We start from the raw sequence: 17,265 nt of genomic DNA, 5'->3' as shown, positions 1-17,265 counted from the left end.
CTGGGAAACCAGCAGGGTGAGGAAGGGCAGGCAGAAAGCAGGGCCAAGGAGAAAAGAATGGGGACTGAGGGGGGGCTCTCCTGGAGACTGGCTCTCATTTCTGTGCGACGCTGGAGGGGTCGCTGGGCTGTTCAGCGTGAAGTCATGAGGTGCCACGAGGACCTTGGATGTGCAGTGATTTCACAGCACTCACCTGTGTGTCTCCTCGGTGTACCATGAGTGGGACTGGCATCTTCTCTCCCCTGCAAAGAAACACCAAGCAGGAGAGCGTTCCCCACGTGAGCTCCTGAAGCCTTGCTACTCACCTTGGCTTAAACTGCACTGAGGGCAAGAGAACTTGGGTTTAAACTTTCCTAAGCAACCTGAGCTCAACCACACCTTCTCTATTTTAACTCCAGCTACTCGTTTCAGTTATAAACCCAAGATGGAATATGTCCTCTCTCCTCCTGTGGATCGCATCTGCCAGGCCTTGCTGTTTGCCCTCGGGAGGCTCGGTGCCAGGCATCCCCTTCTGTCCTGACTCAGTGCTCTTGGCCGTAGCCTCACCCCAGTTTCTCTTGCTGGACAGAAGAAGCTGGGAATTGAACCAAGAAAGCTTTGGGGAAGCCTGGCTGCCCCAGGCAGCCGTCCTGGCTGCTCTGGGCTCACTGAACCACCCATTAGCTGTGGCACCGAGGCCATGCTCCTGCCCGAGCTGCTGCGGGACCTCGCTGCCTGCCTGCCTGCACACAGAGGCAGCAGGCAGCAATCCTCCCCTTCCCTTCCCGGCACTGAGCAGGGGTACAGCTCAGCTGTACAGGAGGTGGCTACATGCCACTAAGCTATGCCACAGAGCTGCTGCGAGCTGCCAGTAATCTAATTTATTAAGGGCTTTGAATCCTTACAAAGAGTATGTTGGATACATGCAAAGCATCTGCATTATCACTGTGATTAGGGCAGCGGAGGTGGGGGAAAGGGGAAGGAGGGAAAATACAATTTCTCTGCTTTCAGCAGAAAATAAATCAACTTTCGCAGAGAGTTCTGGCGCAGCCAAAGGCTATGCTATCATTAAAAATGATTTTTTATTAAGCTGAACTCTCTCCTCTCTCATATTGTATGATATGACAGCTCTCTTTTGATGGGAAAGCTTTCATTTGGCCAGAGAAAGGGATAATTTGCTTCTTTTAAGGAGTTAATCCTCTGGTCCATTTCCGGGCTGGGAACAGCTATCCTCCCCCTTCCTTGGATCGGAGGCTGCAGCACAATGGAGATCATAACCACCTCAAATCTACACCCGAGATGGAGAAATCAGATTTCCTTCTCCAGTCATTTTTGTGGGATTAGCTAAATCTTAGATCCACACTAACCCTTCACAAAGCTGCCAAGATTAGTTAGAATTTATTTTATTCACAGGGGGTTTACGGTTTTCTTTCCAAAGGGATTATATCTCTCTCTATATATATATTTAGGGTGGCTTCAGTCATAAAGCAGCTAGGTTAGGAGGAGAAAAAGTGCATGTGTGTATAAAATAAAAACTCAGCTGTGAGAATGACAGTCACTTGAAATGCCAAGACAAAGCCGCGATTCTGGATGGCTTCGCCAGTCCATTTGAAAAGCTACGTAAGCTGTCTTTTTCCTTCTGAGACCCTACTCCGGAGTTAGTGCACAGAGAGCAAACCCCGCTCAGCCTGAGCTGCCCGTTCCTGTGGCCGCTGCTGCCGGCAGAGGATGTCTTCGGAGCCAGCATCGGACACCGACGCCGGCAGGAGAGGTCTCAAGAAGCCATGTTCGTTCAGCATCGAGGACATCCTTTCCAGCCCCGCAGAGAAGAGCCCCCAGGTCCTGGTCCCACTGTGCCTCCGGAGCATCTTGGACTGCACACCCAAGGGGCTGTGTGAGCTGGAGACCATCCCAGCCAGCTCCCTGCAGGAAGAGGAGGAGGAGGAGGAGGAAGAACTGGAAGGGGCAGGCTGCAACTGCTGCTGCTGTTCTCACACGAGCGCCCGTTCCCTGCAGGACTCGCCGAGCTGGCTGGGTGAGTGTTTGGGTTTGATTCACGGTGTAGGGCTCGTGGAGGGGCTGGTGCCAGCACCGGGTGGAGGGGAAAAGCTGGGCGTTGAGTGACAATATAGCGCCTGGCCTGCCACCACGGTGGTCTCAGACCCCAGCTCCAGCGAGCTGAGCTCCATTCTCAGCACGGCTCCCAAGAGCAGGCACTTTTACCTGCAATGCTACCAGGGTTTTAAAAGCAGCAGGTGCTATTTATTACTGGATATTACTGGTTTAGTGTAAAACACTTGAGAGGATGATGCTTCTAGGGGTGGAAGTTCTCCGTGGAGTGTGGGGCCCCATGGTCATGCTGCCCATGCACAGAGCTGTGCCTGTGCTTCCTGACAACACCGGCCCTGGGGAACCTCACTTGTCCTTTAAGGAAAAGAGGTTTTGGCTACATCTAGCAAAATTACTGCATCTAGGGAAAAAAAAAAAAGTAGCAAACCCTTAGAAATGCAGTTCAAGAGCATCCTGAAAGTTCAGAAATCCCCTGTGTCAGGACTGAAACACAGCTCCCAGCCGGGCTGTGAGTTTCCATCCATTTTCTGGAGCTGGCCATAGTGCAATTGGTAAGTAAACAAGGAAAACCCAACCAGTGCTCCCCACCTGCACACTTCTCCCCAAGTGACGCCCTAAGCCCTTCTCTCGCTTGCATGGTGATCACACAGCTCGTCACCCACGCCAGCTGGCCAGCTGCCTCCTTCCAAACAACATGCGTGGATGCAACTTGTGCCTGAACTGCCTTGAGCAAGATGGGTGTTTCAGGCCCCCACACCTAACACTGCCGCTGTACCTCTCCCCTTCCAGACACCCGGTTCCCCTGGCCCATGCGGCTCTTCCACTCGGCAGTCAGGGTCTGTAAGAGTCCCCAGAGGAACCCGAGCGAGCTGCAGACTTTCCACCAGATCCAGCGCCGGACGCGCCGGCATCGCACCATATTCACCGAGGACCAGCTGCAGGCCCTGGAGACGCTTTTCCATCAGAACCAGTACCCGGACGTCATCACCCGCGAGCACCTGGCAAACCGCATTCACTTGAAGGAGGAGAGGGTAGAGGTGAGATCCTGCCACTCGGTGAGGCGCTGTCTGGTGCAGCCCCCCAAGAACACAGACTGGGGCATTGCGCTGTCTCTTTCGGGAGCTGCAGACCCAGGGCCTCATTTTAAAAACTATTCTTGGGTATTCAGCAAAACACAGTTTAGGTTTGGCAAGCAATGGAAGAGTGTAAAACAGTTCTGCTGGGCTGATTTGTTCTGGTATCTGGTCCCGTAAACTCACGCACTCCCTCTCTCCTAGAATCACCTGTATAAACACACAGACATACCCAATTCTGCTCATCCCCTGCACCCAAGTATATATTGCTTATTTATGTGTTCTGCGTGACTTCTGAATTTGCCATGGGGGGGTCCCAGCTTCCTTGTGCCCCTTACGCGTATCTGAGTACGATTGCAGGGGAGGGACTGATTAACTTTCATTTCAAACTTTTATATCAGGATATGTATTACAGTCTCCTAAAGGTTACGCTGTACAGTCCAGGAGTGTAACTGCCTGCCCCCCTCCAAGTAACACATGAAATGCAAAAGTTCTTTTCTTCTTTTGCACTTCCTAGGTTTGGTTTAAAAATCGTCGGGCCAAGTGGCGGCATCAGAAGAGGGCGTCTGCTTCAGCGCTGATCCTTCAAGGCACCAAGAAGCCCTCCGAGGAGAGCTGTTAGTGGTCGCAGGCTGCATCTCAGCAGATGAACGCCAAAAGCATCCATTTCCCGTAGCTGACAGGTTCTGTAGGGGGGGTAACCCAAGGGGGACTAATGAAGCAAAAGGGAATCCCTGATTCCCAGAGGAGGAGGACAGGTAAAAGCAGACATGGCACTTTCACATCCCAGTTTCTCTTCCAAACCTAGTTCACCTGGCAAATAACCCACCAGGCATGACCCTCACGTGCTTAAGCAGAAACCACTGCCAAAAGCCTTGTAGGGGACACAGCTGTACCAGTGTTAACTGTGTGTGCTTCAACAGAAGAGGAGGCTCCCCTTCTTTTGTTTGCTCTGTGCAGGTAGTATTTGTGCTTGTTTTACTCCTGTAGATTTGCAAAATATCCTGCAAATGAATGTTTCCTATTTCAGCACCTTGATGGCATCTAGAGTTCCTTCTGGGGCTGAGCTTACTGAACAGGCAATTTGTTCCTTAACAAAGAAACGTGGCTTTCTCCCTACAGCCCATGGGAGAGGCAATCCATCTGTTGTGGTGAGAGGGGCTGGCACAGCGAGGGTTCAGCTCACCTCCACGGCCAGCCCGTGCTGGTTCCCTGTCACTGCAAGCAGTGTCTGTGTCCTTGGCAGGGCCAAAGAGAAACCACATCCTGTAAAGCCATGAGAGAAATAAAACTGTCCCATCACCTCTATACGTGCTGTATACAGCGGTGGGGGGCCCTGGCCATGCCTGCCAGCGGTGCCTGCTTGCTGCTGGGCCTTCACCTGCCCCACAGCCCCGGGGAGGCCTTCCGCAGCCCTCGAACACCCAGGCGGCGGTCCCCGCTCCCCGGGGAGCCCGGGGTGTTTCTGAGGAGCCCTGAGGGCGGCCGCGGGGGTGCTGGGGGGGAGAGACCCAACGCCTGGCCTGTGGGTGCCCAAGGCCTCGCCCCGGCCCGCACCGGCAGGGACAGGTTGCGGCCCCCGCGGCAGAGCCCAGGCCGTGAGCCGCCGCCGGGCCCCCGGGCCGAGGTCGCGCCGTTGTCACGGAGCGGGACCGGGCGGGTCCTCCCAGCCGGCAGGGGGCGCGCTGGCCGCCGCGCGCACCGCTCCGTGCGTCTCTCCTGGGAGGGGCGGTGGGTGGGAGACGTTCCGGCTCCCCGTGGCGCGGCGGCGTGACGTCACGGCGCGTCGCGTTCGCGACGGCGGCTGAGGAGGGTCAGGGCGTTCGCCGGCAGCCCGGGCCCCCGGCGCTATGGAGGCGGCGGCGGTTCCAGCGGCCTCCTCCGGCGCCTTGGTGCCAGCTGCCGCCGCGGGCACCGCCGTGGTGACGGGGAAGGAGGCGACCCCGCCGGCCCCGAAGCGCCCGAAGAAGATCCTGGATGAGGAGGCCTACATCGAGGTAGGCCGGCGGGCCTGGGCCTGGGCCTGCGCCTGGGCCTGGGCCCGGGCCCGGGCCCGAGGGGCGCCACTCTCCTGGCACCTGGGCCGAGCGGCTTCCGGCGCGGCGGGGCCCGGCTCGGGTCCGCCCGCGGCCGCTGCCCGCTGTAACCCCGGCTGCGGGTCGGGCCTGGGGCCGAGGCAGCTCTGGGGCCGCCCCTTGGGCTCCTGCACCTCCTGCGGCGACCGCTATCAGCGCGCTGCCACCGGCCTAGCCTCGGCTTGAAGCGCCCGTGGGCTGCCTGTCCTTCCCGTGGGCTGTGAGCGGCTGGCCCCGAGCTGAGCCAGCACTCCGAGGTGTCCCAGTGCGGCCTTGCAGTTGTCTCTCTGTTTGTAGAGTTTAGAGAAGATCATTCAGCGAGACTTCTTTCCTGATGTGGAGAAGTTGCGAGCGCAGAAGGAATATCTGGAGGCTGAGGAAAACGGTGACTTGGAGAAAATGAGACAAATTGCTATCAAGTTTGGCTCCTCCTTGGGCAAATCATCGAGGGACACACCTGCACCCTGTAAGAACTGGCTCACTGGGGCATAAGGGTTTTATATCTAATATTACTGCTCTGGTTTATCTAACTTTGTGCAGACAGTGCTTATTGTAAACATTCAGTACTGACATTGCATGGGAATTAGTATACCAGATTGGGCAGTAGCCAGTATCTGATGGCTGATGCTGAATTTCTCTTTGATGGTGTCTAATAATTCCTTCTTGAGGGAATGGGTTTGGAAAAAACAGCTATTGAATAACCATTCCTCATAGGCAACTTTTGCCAAGTTCCTGCTCCCTAGGGAATGTTACATGCTCTAATGTGCGATGTTATACTATTAGAAACTCTAAGCTATGTTTTGAATCCTTGTCACAGTTTTAGGGGTTCTTGTTGCATCTACAACGTGTAAGATTTTCATATATTGGGGACAGAAGGTGTTGAAGCTTGTGATTATCAGAGGTTCACACAGTAGGCAGCCAATGCCCTGTTGTATGTTTGCTTTCACTTCAAGTTCAGGTGTTTCTTATACTAAAGCCCAGTCCCTGGCCGAGCTCTCGCAGTGGGGTTTAGGAAACTAGCTTTCTTGTGGCAAAGGGCATGTGTCACCAAGTGGTTTCCCTTCCTCCCCTACTGCAGGTGCTGGCCCTGGCCTAGGTTAAGATTATTATGCTGCTGCTTGTTTCTGTTGGCAAAAGCTGTAGATAGGGTGGCAAATATACTGGGCTGTGGCTCTCCTGTGAATCTTTCCCAGCAGGAGAAAAAGAATGTCTTAGATGAGAGCAGAATCTTTTTCAGTGGTTGGGACAGAATTGAATAGAATATTTTGGAGTCTTTTCACAAGTTTTTATTTAAATTGTTGTTCTCTTGATATGTCGTCTGTGACTTGTTTGGCACATGACCCTTACTGTGGTGGAAGATGTCACAGCAAGTGTCCAGTTCCGTGCTCTAGTAACCATGTGAACCTTTTTTTTTTTTTTTTTGTCACAGATGTTACACCAGCCACGTTTGAAACCCCAGAAGTGCATCCAGGTGGCCTTCCACTGGGGAATAAATCCAAAGCTGGCATCAAAGCTGCAGAGGAAGGTAGGAGAATGATGTTTCTCTAGCTGAATTCTTCAGCAGCAGGAAAATACTTCTGTGAGCTCTGTCTCCTGTAAGGGTTTTGGGTATTTAGCAGATGTTTAAGCAGTTTCCTTTAACCTTCTAGTAGGTGAAAATGATCACTCTGAAGTTGAACGTGATGTAATGTTTTACATCACGTGTGTGACTTCTCAATTATGGCTCTCTTTATGGCTGCGTACATTCTTAACTCAGTTGATCTCTTTGAAGGCAGTAAATTTTTCCTATGTCACCTGAAATTAATTCTGTAAGTAAGCAAAGATTGTAGGGGCAGAGCTATTCATGTAGTATATTAAAAATGTATGCTAGCAGCTGGCCACTTGTGCATTTTCCCTTTAACACAAGTAGCTATAAATGCCATAAAAGGTTTTATGTGAAATTTGGTTATGTGCCTTCCAAAAAAGAATTTATTACTGTACCACTCTGTGTGTATATTTTTTTTCACCAAGCTTCATGTTAATTATTAGTGGGTCCATAGAAGGCTTGCTGTCAGAAGGGATTAAGAGTTATGTATAGCGCTCTCATAGAAAGAGAGGTATTAACCTTTCTCAGGCTTCTTCCCTCCTCTTGTCAGGAGAAGCAGAAAAAGGTGATAAAGATGCACTTCCCAGTCTGGACAGCTTCTTAGCAAAACACACGAGTGAAGATAATGCTTCGTTTGAGCAGATCATGGAAGTGGCCAAAGAGAAGGAGAAAGTCAAGCATGCTTGGCTGTACAGTGCAGAAGAGGAGTATGCCCAGGTAAGGAAACAGCTCAGCTGTATCTCTGCTCTTCCAAAGTGACACAACAGGGAAATACCATTTTACTGTATTTCTTTCTTGTTTGATTAAATAGAATATTATCTTACCGTCTGTTTTTGAATCCTGCTATAAATACGGATGAGAATTCATTGGCTCTGAGCATGGGGCTATTGCATTAGACTGTTGAATTACTCATATTATTGAATAAGAAAAGAAAGGTCTTGATTTTGAATAGTAGGTGCATGGGGTGATCACATCTAAATCTGAGCTAAGCCTGAGTTTCCTGGGTCCTGTGACAGCTCATTGCTTCCTTTTGCAGTCCTGTTTTTTCCCCACCTGTAACGCAAGAATAGTGTTGACATAGTTGCTGAGGATCTATCTCTTCCTAAAGCTTTGAGACTGTGAAGCATTGCACTAAGTGCAAGTATTGCAGTTCTTGGCAGTCTCTTCCAGAAGCAGCCATACCAAGGAGAGCAGCTGAGAACAGTTGCTGTTGTTTGTCCATCAGCCCTTTGTTATTTTCAGTTAGATTGTCTTTCTTATTTCAGTTTTCTGTTTCTATTATCAGTAATAATCCATTCAGCTGCCAAAGTAAAGTACTGTACACAGTATGGCTGGCTGTGGTGTCTTCCTCAGCTAGCTTCGTGGGAGGTTCAGGAGCTGTTCTGGGGCTGCCATGTCAATCTTTCTCCGTCAGCAGTGAGCAGCTGGCACTGTTGCCAGATGTGTCAGTGAAGGATGTGAGCTGCAGTGCCTTTTAACAAAGTTTGGCACTGACGTGTGAGTGTTTACTGCTGTTGTGAGCGAGTGTTATGTTTTTATCCCAGCTAATGTAAACCCTCTGAGTCTGTTACAATAAAAATGCCCTCTGTGGCTCCTTATGCATCATCTTTGCTCAAGTGCTTTCATCCAGAATTAAAAGGTAGGCAGCAGGAGAACATTCCCAAAGCACAGGGGTTGTTTCAGGTCAAGGTGAAGTTGTCGGAGCCAGTCTTGTGCTGATGGTGTTTGTCTTCCTGTCAGCCGGCGCTCTGTTCAGACCTTGCATTTCCTTGCACTGCATGCCTGTTTGTGTAGCAGACAACTTCGCTATGCCTCATTTAACATATTCGGTGACAGTACTGCTATTTAAATGTATATGGATGATACATATTAAAGACAACATCAGTTGATGTCTTTAATATATAGCTTCTGGCAATAATTGTCTAGTTTAATTAGTGTGAGAATTTTAAAATGGAGTAACTTATCGGTGGCTGACTGCATTCTTTTAGTTGCTTTTTGGTATCAGTGATACTAGTATGCTGGTAACAGCACGCAAGTAATCCTGTGAATATGTCAAATGCTTCCATACCTGTACTGCCTATGGAAATGTTTGAAAACTCTCTGACTAAGTATTGAAGAAGTGTCTGTTCTTTTGTTACTGCTTGCCTCAGCTAATACAGTTTGCACGAGACTAGGATGGTACAAATATTCTCCCAAGGTTACGTGCCAAAGCCTTGTAGACTGCCTTTATATTAGATATAAGTGTCATATGTTGCTCTTCCCTTATTTAGCAGTGAATGCTTCATTTGAATTTTGATTAGTAGATAGAGAAGAAACAGAGAAAGATTGAACCATCACAAGTGTTGTCACAAGATGTAATAAACAAAGTCATAAACATAATCTTTCTGAGAAGTTAATTCTTTAGTTCTCACTTGATTTTATACCAGAACTGCATATGGAGTTGTTGTTTGCAAGCTCACCTGGGAACAGGGTGGTTTCTCGAATGCCGCTTGCCAGAGAGAGAGTGCTTGTGCCATGCCAGATGCAAAGTGTGCTAGGGCAGGTAGCTGAGCTTGTGATTGAGCTCTCCAAGTTGGGTATGCCTGATTAAAAGATTGCAGGTGTCTGTTTCAGACCTGATTTTTTTTTTTTTCCTTTTTTTAATTTTTTTTTTTCCATCGCCCTTTCAGCGACGAAATGAGAACCTGGCACTTCCTTCAGCAGAGCAGCAAGCTCTGGAGAATGTGAAAGCCGGACTGGAGACCTGGGAGTACACGGCTCGAAATACCCTCATGTATTATCCGACAGGTGAGGCGCGCAGGTTTCTCAGGAGAGGCATTGGTTCTAGGTGGGCTGACTCCAAACAGTGCTTACAGCAGTTCTATAGATGACTGAGCAGCTCTCACTGGTAATACTGCACTTTTTCTTCGGTGAAGCTCAGCTATGTAAAGTTGTTTAAAAAAAGTCTTTTTTTTCTTTTTTTTTTCCTCTCCTTTTCTTTCTTTGGACCTTGCTCCTTTGCCTCTGATTGCAAAGTTTGATCATGTTCTATTTGTCATTGAGAAGCTGTATTACAGAAGCACTTGTTTTCAGGAGCTCTTTCCAGTTTGGTCTATATTACTTATGAGCACTTTCATGTCATCTTTATTCATTCTTTGCTTCTGCTCAAAGGGTGCTCCTTGGGCTTGTTGGTCCCTTGGTTGCTATAGAAAACTACATCATTTTATAAACACAGTTTTCTTTTTGGCCATAAATGTACAATTGATAATTTCTGCAAACCAGTGAAGTAGAGAAAAGAAAGTCTTGTTGACTGTTTTCTTAAAAAAAAAAAAAAAAAAAAAATCTGATCTTAATTTATAGATTTCAGGTGTTACAAAACATATATCTAGTGCAAATTTTGTTTTAAATTGCTAGAGATACACACTGCAATTGCTGATGGATTCTGCGTTGTGTAGGAATGCGTGGCAAGTGTCATGTTGGTCGGGAGCTTTAGAGCACACTGCCTAGTGTTACCTGAGCCCTTAAAAGACATTTTGCTTTTCAAGGTGTACCTGATGAGGATGATGCATTTAAGAAGCCCAGGGAAGTTGTCCATCGAAACACCCGTTTTGTGAAGGACCCTTTTAGCCAAGCCGTGAGCAAATCACAGCTCCAACAAGCTGCAGCCCTCAATGCTCAGGTTGGATAATTTTACTTATTCTGACTAAAACCTTGTTAGACTCTGCCCTCTGGTGTTGTTCATCAACCAGGAGAACTGTGCGTGTGCTAGATACAGCTGACTCACACCTTTCTCCACATGAATGGTCTTGTCTTTTTTACTTCAGTACAAACAGGGCAAAGTGGGACCAGATGGGAAAGAACTGATACCCCAAGAGTCTCCAAAAGTGAATGGATATGGATATGTGGCTACCCCCTCTCCTGCCCCTGGTAAGAGGGTTTTCTTATTTTTTCTAATGTAAGAGGACTGCTACTGCACTTGTTTTGATGCTCTGTTTGTTCAACACTGCGGTATCATTGTTGGTTTAGACAAGGAGGTAAGCCTTCTATCTGTGTATGTCTCATGAGCTGGTGACTTTCTTGTGTACCGTGTCTGCCAGCTCGATGCAGTGCTTAAATCCTAGTCTGATATATTGGCAAGAGCAGTCATGCTGTACCCAAGAGGCTCTGTCCTGGTTTCAACTAGGATAGAGTCAATTTTCTTCCTAGTAGCTGGTGTAATGTTGTGTTTTGGATTTAGTCTGAGAACAATGTTGATAACACACTGATGGTTTTAGTTGTTGCTAAGTAGCGCTTATCTTAAGGGTTTTTCAGTTTCCCATGCTCTGCCAGCAAGCATGTGCACAAGAAGCTGGGAGGGAGCAGAGCCAGGGCAGCTGACCTGAACTAGCCAAAGGGGTATTCCATACCATGGAACGTCATGCTCAGTATATAAACTGGGGGGAGTTGGCCGGGAGGGGGAATCGCTGCTTGGGGACTGGCTGAGCATCAGTCAGCGGGTGGTGAGCAATTGCATTGTGCATCACTTGTCATTCTTGGGTTATATTTCACTCTCTTTTTGTTATCTTCCTTATCATCATTATTATTATTATTTATTTCAGTTGTTATACTGTTCTTATCTCAACCCACGGGTTTTACTTGTTTTTGATTCTCCTCCCCATCCCACCGGGGTGGGGAGGGGAAGGAGCGAGTGAGCGGCTGTGTGGTGCTAGTTGCTGGCTGGGGTTAAACCACGACAGGCTCTGAGCGAGCTGCTGTGCCATTGCTTGGGAATCATCTAGAGGGTGGTGAGCCTTCCTAGGCAACTGGGATGCTGTGGCTGCTTGTTTTATCCCTGGGTGATGCTTCTCTAGAGTTTAAAGATAAGAATTCAAACATTTCACAAACATTAACCTTCCAACGAGTTCAAGTGATCATTTTTCAAAATGAGGAGCATTCGTGTCAGTGTGTCCAGTAGTTTGCTGAGTGATGGTTCAGCCTGGCTCATAGGGATGTGGCATGTCTCACTTCCTTCACAGTCTAACCTACCGTTTTCCTCCAAGTCTACTGCTTTCTAGGTTCTTCCTTTCTCTGAATACACTTGTGTATTATAGATTCCTTTTGGCCAGATGTATTAGCCAGAGGATACTTTCACTTAGAACAAACTGATTATTTTTCTTCCAGTTGAAATGTGATATCTGAATTTTTAGCTGTTCTTCACCAGCCATTATGTTTCCCTGTCTTTTGTTATTGTGCTAAAAGGTGAATATACTGAGGCTTTTCCTCCGGAAAGCCTGTAGGTGGCATTTGGAGCGCACCTCTTTTCTCCATTGTAAATGCCTTTTCCAAACCCTGGACAGCAGGATTTTCTAGCCAGTGAGTTAATTGGGCTCCTAGAATCTATTCTGCAGTTGTAGCTGTTGGATGAGGTGCAGTCACTGTTTGGTACAGGCTAGCCTCAAGATGAATTGAGGGTACGTTTGGCTATTACATGTATCTTAAGTCCTCTGCCCTTTTCCCTGCTTTTAAATAGTTCCCCATGTTGAAGGAGTTTTCATACAGTAGCAGAGGGGAAGACTAGTGCTGTAGAGGAAAAAATGAAAGTGTCACTAAACAAAACCTCACCAAATGGAAAAATAAACACATGGAAAGGACAGTGCTTGGGTGTTGTAACCTAGAGGGTGACACAGCCACAGGCAATCCTGTGAGTTTAAGGCCATGCCCTTTTAATGGGAACCACATGTTACTATTCAACATTGGCTGTGATTTCCTCTGCCGTGGAGGGGCTCCTTTGTGTGTTGATGAATTTGCTGCATTTCATAATTTGCTTCTCTGGATTTTTTGTGGTGAATGAATAGTCAAAGGTCCTGCATGAGCATGACTTTTTAAATTTGTTTTTAGGTGTGAATGAGTCTCCTTTTATGACATGGGGTGAAATCGAAAGCACCCCTTTGCGTCTAGAAGGGTCAGAAACGCCATATGTGGACAGAACACCTGGACCAGCCTTCAAGGTATTTCATGTCAGGAGTCAGCGTGTCATTCTTTTGGGGGAGGGGGGAAGGACTAAGAAGGGAAAGGCAAGTGAGTAACTAATAGATTAACATTGTTGTGGGAGCGTGACACATCTCTGGGCTGTGTTCCCAGTCCTTGGGACTAATAATCTAGGTTCTGCTTGGAGGGTGGAGGTGGACGTGGCTGCACATGAAAGCTACTTGGTGGAGATACCTGAGGCGGAACACACACTGTTGGCAGGAGAGTGAGACTCAATATTTGATGATGGGCCCAGACAGAGGGGCTTTCAGAGGGAGCTGAAGAGACACCTGATTTCTCTGATTTTAATGTATGAATGGGTAGAAATTGTAGGATTTCCCTCTGTCTTGATCTTCTGGCTGTCACAGCCTGAGGCAGGTGTATCACTTGAGAGTAGAAAAGGCACTCTGGCTTTGCTAATGGCTCCTGACCCTGCGTGCCACCTGTCTCCTGCTGGTGTCATTGAATGTGAGCTCTCTGAGACTCTTAGCTTAAAAAAGGTGTAATTTGCTGTATGTGCCTCTGTTTTGTCAGACTCCGAAGCCCTTGACTGGTTCTTCTGCTGTTTAGCAATGTCTGTGTTTGCCTGAGAGCTGGCGGGCTACAGGCCTGGCTAGGCAAGACACAGGTGACATTGTTTGTCTAGGAGAGACAGCAGGAGGAAATGCCAGAGGTAATGGCTGAACTGGTTTTACCATTTTTGTTACTTGCTAAGGCAGGTTGAAGGTCTCTCTGTGTCCTCTCTGGCTTTTATATAGCAGCAGAGAGGTGTGGGCTGACCCCACTTCTCCCCGGTTTAGATCCCTGTAGGCTGGAATCCAGCTGTGAGGGTGCTTTGACTCATCTATGCAGCGCTCATATAAGTGCCTTGGTGAGTGAACTGTGTGATGCTTTTATAGATCCTGGAGCCTGGGCGCCGTGAGAGGTTAGGACTCAAGATGGCCAATGAAGTGGCAGCTAAAAACCGAGCAAAGAAGCAGGAAGCACTTCGAAAAGTGACAGAAAACTTGGCCAGGTGAGACTTCCGTTCTGACAGCAGAACTGGGGATGGGTATTTTCTGCTGAGATTAAAATCAACATACGTAGAAAGGGAGGAATGATAAGAGTACTGGAAGCAGGAAGAGGTACAGTCAAACTGAAAGTTTTTAGAAATTAAAAAACTTAATTCCTGAGGGAAGATGGCTGGTGGCTGTCCCTGATACTCCTTCTTGTCAGGATTACTGTTCTGCCCTTCAGCCACCCAGCAATGCATCTGGATCGGTGTCTTGCCTCATTGCAAAGAGGAGACATGATAAGGCTTGCTTGGCTGGGTCACGGGAAGGATGGAACAGGCTCAAAGGAAAAGGCAGGCAGTGCCACTCAGGTTTGGGAGGGATGTCACTTGTCTCTCTAGAGAGACAGGCTGCATTTACCTGCAGGCAGAATGACTTCTGCAGCCAGTGGGTCTGGTCTGTGGGGGGAGCGGACACTGAGCTTGCCTGTGGAAGCATTGATTCTCTTCCTGATAAATGGCAGGTTTTTACTGTAAAATCTTTTAAAATTGTTTATTCTATTCCAGCCTCACTCCGAAAGGACTAAGCCCAGCAATGTCACCAGCTTTGCAAAGACTAGTAAACAGGACTGCAAGTAAATATACCGACAAAGCCCTGCGAGCCAGCTATACTCCTTCCCCAGCCCACACAGGAACTCCTGGTTACAAGACCCCAGCAAGTGGGCCTCATACACCCACAAGCACCCCACAGTCTAGGACAGTGTCTCAGACGCCGGTATCTCAGGATACTACATCGATCACAGACAATTTACTGCAGCTTCCTAAAAGAAGGAAGGCATCTGATTTCTTCTGAATATTCTGGTCACCAGCAAGGTGACAGTGAACTGGCTGTGCTCAGCTGTCTGCAAACTGGATGTTGTGAGCCACTGGTAGTAAGGGGTGTCTAGATACAGCTGCCAGAATGGAAGCCAGCAGTTACAAGATCTGGGACCAGCGCTACTCTAGACTATATAGCTAAAATAGCCTGTGATGTGCTTTTTGGAAGCAGAATATCTCCTGCTGTAGTATAACTTCCCTTTGAACTGCATGGATGGGATGCACAGGGCTGCTGTAGCAAAAGGATGCTTCCTGCAATGGCAGAGAAGATTCTGGACTCTTGGAAAATGGCAATAATTTCTTAAAGATATATTTCTTTTTCAGATGGCCGTGCATTTAAATACATTTCTGTACAGATATGTCTATTTATAAAATGTGGTTAGCCTTCCTAAAAGGTTGAACTGGACTTTCTTCCAGCTTGTCAAACTTCTTTGGTTTTGTACTTTGCAGAAGAGGGGATACAACCATGTATATATTGAGACGTGACCCAGAATTTTAGAAGGCTTCTCTTTAATTTAAGTGGAGTTTAAACTGATGCTCTTGAACATACAGTGGGCTTGTCAAGAGAGTTGGTACGTTATGAAAACAGTATGCATACAGTTTCAGACATCAGTTCACACTTCCTAATAACCTGCCCTCTTACTTACTGAATCCAAAATGTGGTTGATGCACGTGTGAATTCTGCAGCTGGTGTAGTCAGGAACTTGAGAAACGTGAGCATAAGAGCTGTTAAGCGTCAGCAGCACTGAAAGAAACTTTCCAATGTGTTTTGACAGTAACTTCTCATCCCCGCAAACCGTATCAGAGACAGGTCTTTTGAGAATAATAGTGTTAAGCTGTTGATTCACCTCAGCAGATGTCTTGTGTCTTCTGTTGCTATAGTTCATAAAGCAGAAGACGAGGACTATTGCTGAAAAGGCCCAGAGAAGCTGAAGTTGAGAACCAGCAGTTCACAAGTTAGATCAACTTTGTGATATTGTTAAAACCAGCCATCCTTAAGAGGATCCCGTTTCCTTCTCCTCTCCTTCCCCTTCTGCAGAATGGGATTTGGCTTGCTGCTTGTGCTCAGGCTTTCCTTCACGCAGGTTTTGGGAACGCTCACCCTCTTCTGCAGCTGGCAGAGGGGAAGGGGTAGTGGATTTTGGAGTCTGCAACCATGAGTGTTTCAAAACTTCATCTATGCACAACCTCTGAGACACATTGGGCTGGAGCAAGTGGTAAATGAGATCCTTGCACTCTACAGTCAGGTATTTTGAGTTGGGGAAGGGAATCCTGTGTTGTTTCTGAATACAGATCATTTTCCTGACATTGGAATCATCAAATGGCATTAAAGCATAGACCATTGTATACAGGATGACACCCAGGCTCCATATGTCAGAAATCCTGGGGTCACAAGGAATGCCCTGTAGCACTTCAGGGGCTGCATACGCAGCAGACCCGCAGAAGGTTTTGCTGAGAATAGTTCTTCCGTTTTCATCCCGAGACAAGGATTTGGAAAAGCCAAAGTCTGACAGCTTGATGTTGAGGTCTTCGTCGAGAAGGATGTTCTCACATTTCAGGTCCCTGTGAGCAAAGTCCGAGTCGTGGCAATACTTGATGGCAGAAGCCAACTGCTGAAACTTGATGCGAGCGATGTCCTCTTTCATAGCTCCCGTGATCTTGATGTAGTCCAGGAGGTCTCCCTTTTCCCCCAGCTCCATCACAATGTACACTTTCCCAGCTGATGTCTCAAAAATCTCATAGGTTTTGATGATTGAGGGGTGGTGCAAACATCTCAAAGCCTCTATTTCCCTGGGGAGAAATCTTTCCAGGAAGTCCTGAGGAGTTTTCCTCTTGTCGATTATCTTGACAGCCACGTTGCATTTCAGCCGGTCGCAGTAGGCAGATTTCACTTTGCCGTAGGAGCCTTCTCCTAGCATGTTGCTCAGGCTGTAGCCTTTCTTTCCAAGCACCACAGCATCATCCATGGTGGGAGAGCTGGGGGGAGCTGCATGAGTTGGTCCTGGTGTGCATCATGCGTGGTGGCAGGTGGCGTGCCTACGCACCATGGTGGCTGCCCGGGGCGCTGGTGCGGCGGGCGCTGGTGCGGCAGGTGGGTGGGCACCCCAGTGCTGGCCGCTGTGTGATGTCACAGGCAGCTGCCCCTGCGCGGGGCACTTGGAAGGACCTTTCAGTCCTTTTATAAAGCTACTGGATGACGTCATCCAGGGCTAAACTTAACGTCAAGTCGCTGAGAGACATTGGTTGTGCTATGCTTTCTTCATAAAATGATCTTTAGTTTCGCTAACAGGATGGAAGTAGCTTAAATGTTTTTCTTTCCTAAAATGTACCTAAGTCTTTTTATATTTATTCATATATTTATGGTAGGTGAAACTTTGTCTGTTGTCTTTTTGGATGTCTCAGATGATCTTTCAAGCCCCACGTGGGCTTGCTTCTGGCATACGGTGTCCTTGCTCCTTGTCAGCCAGCTTTCCTCAAAAGGGATGGGATGCTGCTTTTCTTGTCTTCACCGGGGCTGTGTTCAAGAACTGTTTTTTTCCTCATGGGCTTGTTAGGGGGAAGAGATGGCTTCTCTTAAGTTCATTTCCTTGTTGTTCATCCAGCCCCTCCATTTTGTAGCTCTGACGATTG

The 17,265-nt window shown here is 48.1% G+C and overlaps 3 protein-coding genes across 3 annotated transcripts; 2 read left to right on the top strand and 1 right to left on the bottom strand.

Moving 5' to 3' along the window:
- The first annotated feature begins 1,707 nt into the window (after positions 1-1,707).
- GSC2 (goosecoid homeobox 2) lies at positions 1,708-4,077 on the top strand. Its single transcript, XM_050906933.1, has 3 exons — positions 1,708-2,014; positions 2,839-3,086; positions 3,640-4,077. Exons 1-3 carry the CDS (start codon positions 1,708-1,710, stop codon positions 3,742-3,744), a joined length of 660 nt encoding a protein of 219 aa, XP_050762890.1. The 3' UTR covers positions 3,745-4,077.
- An 895-nt stretch (positions 4,078-4,972) lies between these two features.
- On the top strand, positions 4,973-15,040 carry ESS2 (ess-2 splicing factor homolog). Its single transcript, XM_050906511.1, has 10 exons — positions 4,973-5,119; positions 5,495-5,663; positions 6,627-6,722; positions 7,333-7,499; positions 9,452-9,569; positions 10,307-10,440; positions 10,586-10,688; positions 12,639-12,748; positions 13,667-13,782; positions 14,326-15,040. Exons 1-10 carry the CDS (start codon positions 4,973-4,975, stop codon positions 14,609-14,611), a joined length of 1,446 nt encoding a protein of 481 aa, XP_050762468.1. The 3' UTR covers positions 14,612-15,040.
- A 589-nt stretch (positions 15,041-15,629) lies between these two features.
- Positions 15,630-16,601, bottom strand: TSSK2 (testis specific serine kinase 2). The gene has a single exon (XM_050906847.1). The coding sequence runs from the start codon at positions 16,599-16,601 to the stop codon at positions 15,630-15,632; it is 972 nt and encodes a 323-aa protein (XP_050762804.1).
- Between the last annotated feature and the right edge of the window lie 664 nt (positions 16,602-17,265).

Source organism: Gymnogyps californianus, chromosome 16 (genome assembly GCF_018139145.2).
Source record: "Gymnogyps californianus isolate 813 chromosome 16, ASM1813914v2, whole genome shotgun sequence".
In the NCBI taxonomy this organism is placed as follows: domain Eukaryota; kingdom Metazoa; phylum Chordata; class Aves; order Accipitriformes; family Cathartidae; genus Gymnogyps; species Gymnogyps californianus.
The sequence above is the reverse complement of the archived record's forward strand: the minus strand, read 5'-3'. Positions and strand labels throughout refer to the sequence as shown.

What these genes read in the sequence shown, in the direction of transcription:
- GSC2 (XM_050906933.1), top strand. Translation starts at nt 1,708, where the DNA reads ATGTCTTCGGAGCCAGCATCGGACACCGACGCCGGCAGGAGAGGTCTC. An exon ending in GGACTCGCCGAGCTGGCTGG is followed by an intron (nt 2,015 to 2,838) that starts GTGAGTGTTTGG and finishes CTCCCCTTCCAG; the next exon opens with ACACCCGGTTCCCCTGGCCC. An exon ending in TGAAGGAGGAGAGGGTAGAG is followed by an intron (nt 3,087 to 3,639) that starts GTGAGATCCTGC and finishes TGCACTTCCTAG; the next exon opens with GTTTGGTTTAAAAATCGTCG.
- ESS2 (XM_050906511.1), top strand. Translation starts at nt 4,973, where the DNA reads ATGGAGGCGGCGGCGGTTCCAGCGGCCTCCTCCGGCGCCTTGGTGCCA. An exon ending in CTGCAGCCCTCAATGCTCAG is followed by an intron (nt 10,441 to 10,585) that starts GTTGGATAATTT and finishes TTTTTACTTCAG; the next exon opens with TACAAACAGGGCAAAGTGGG. An exon ending in CACCTGGACCAGCCTTCAAG is followed by an intron (nt 12,749 to 13,666) that starts GTATTTCATGTC and finishes ATGCTTTTATAG; the next exon opens with ATCCTGGAGCCTGGGCGCCG.
- TSSK2 (XM_050906847.1), bottom strand. Translation starts at nt 16,601, where the DNA reads ATGGATGATGCTGTGGTGCTTGGAAAGAAAGGCTACAGCCTGAGCAAC.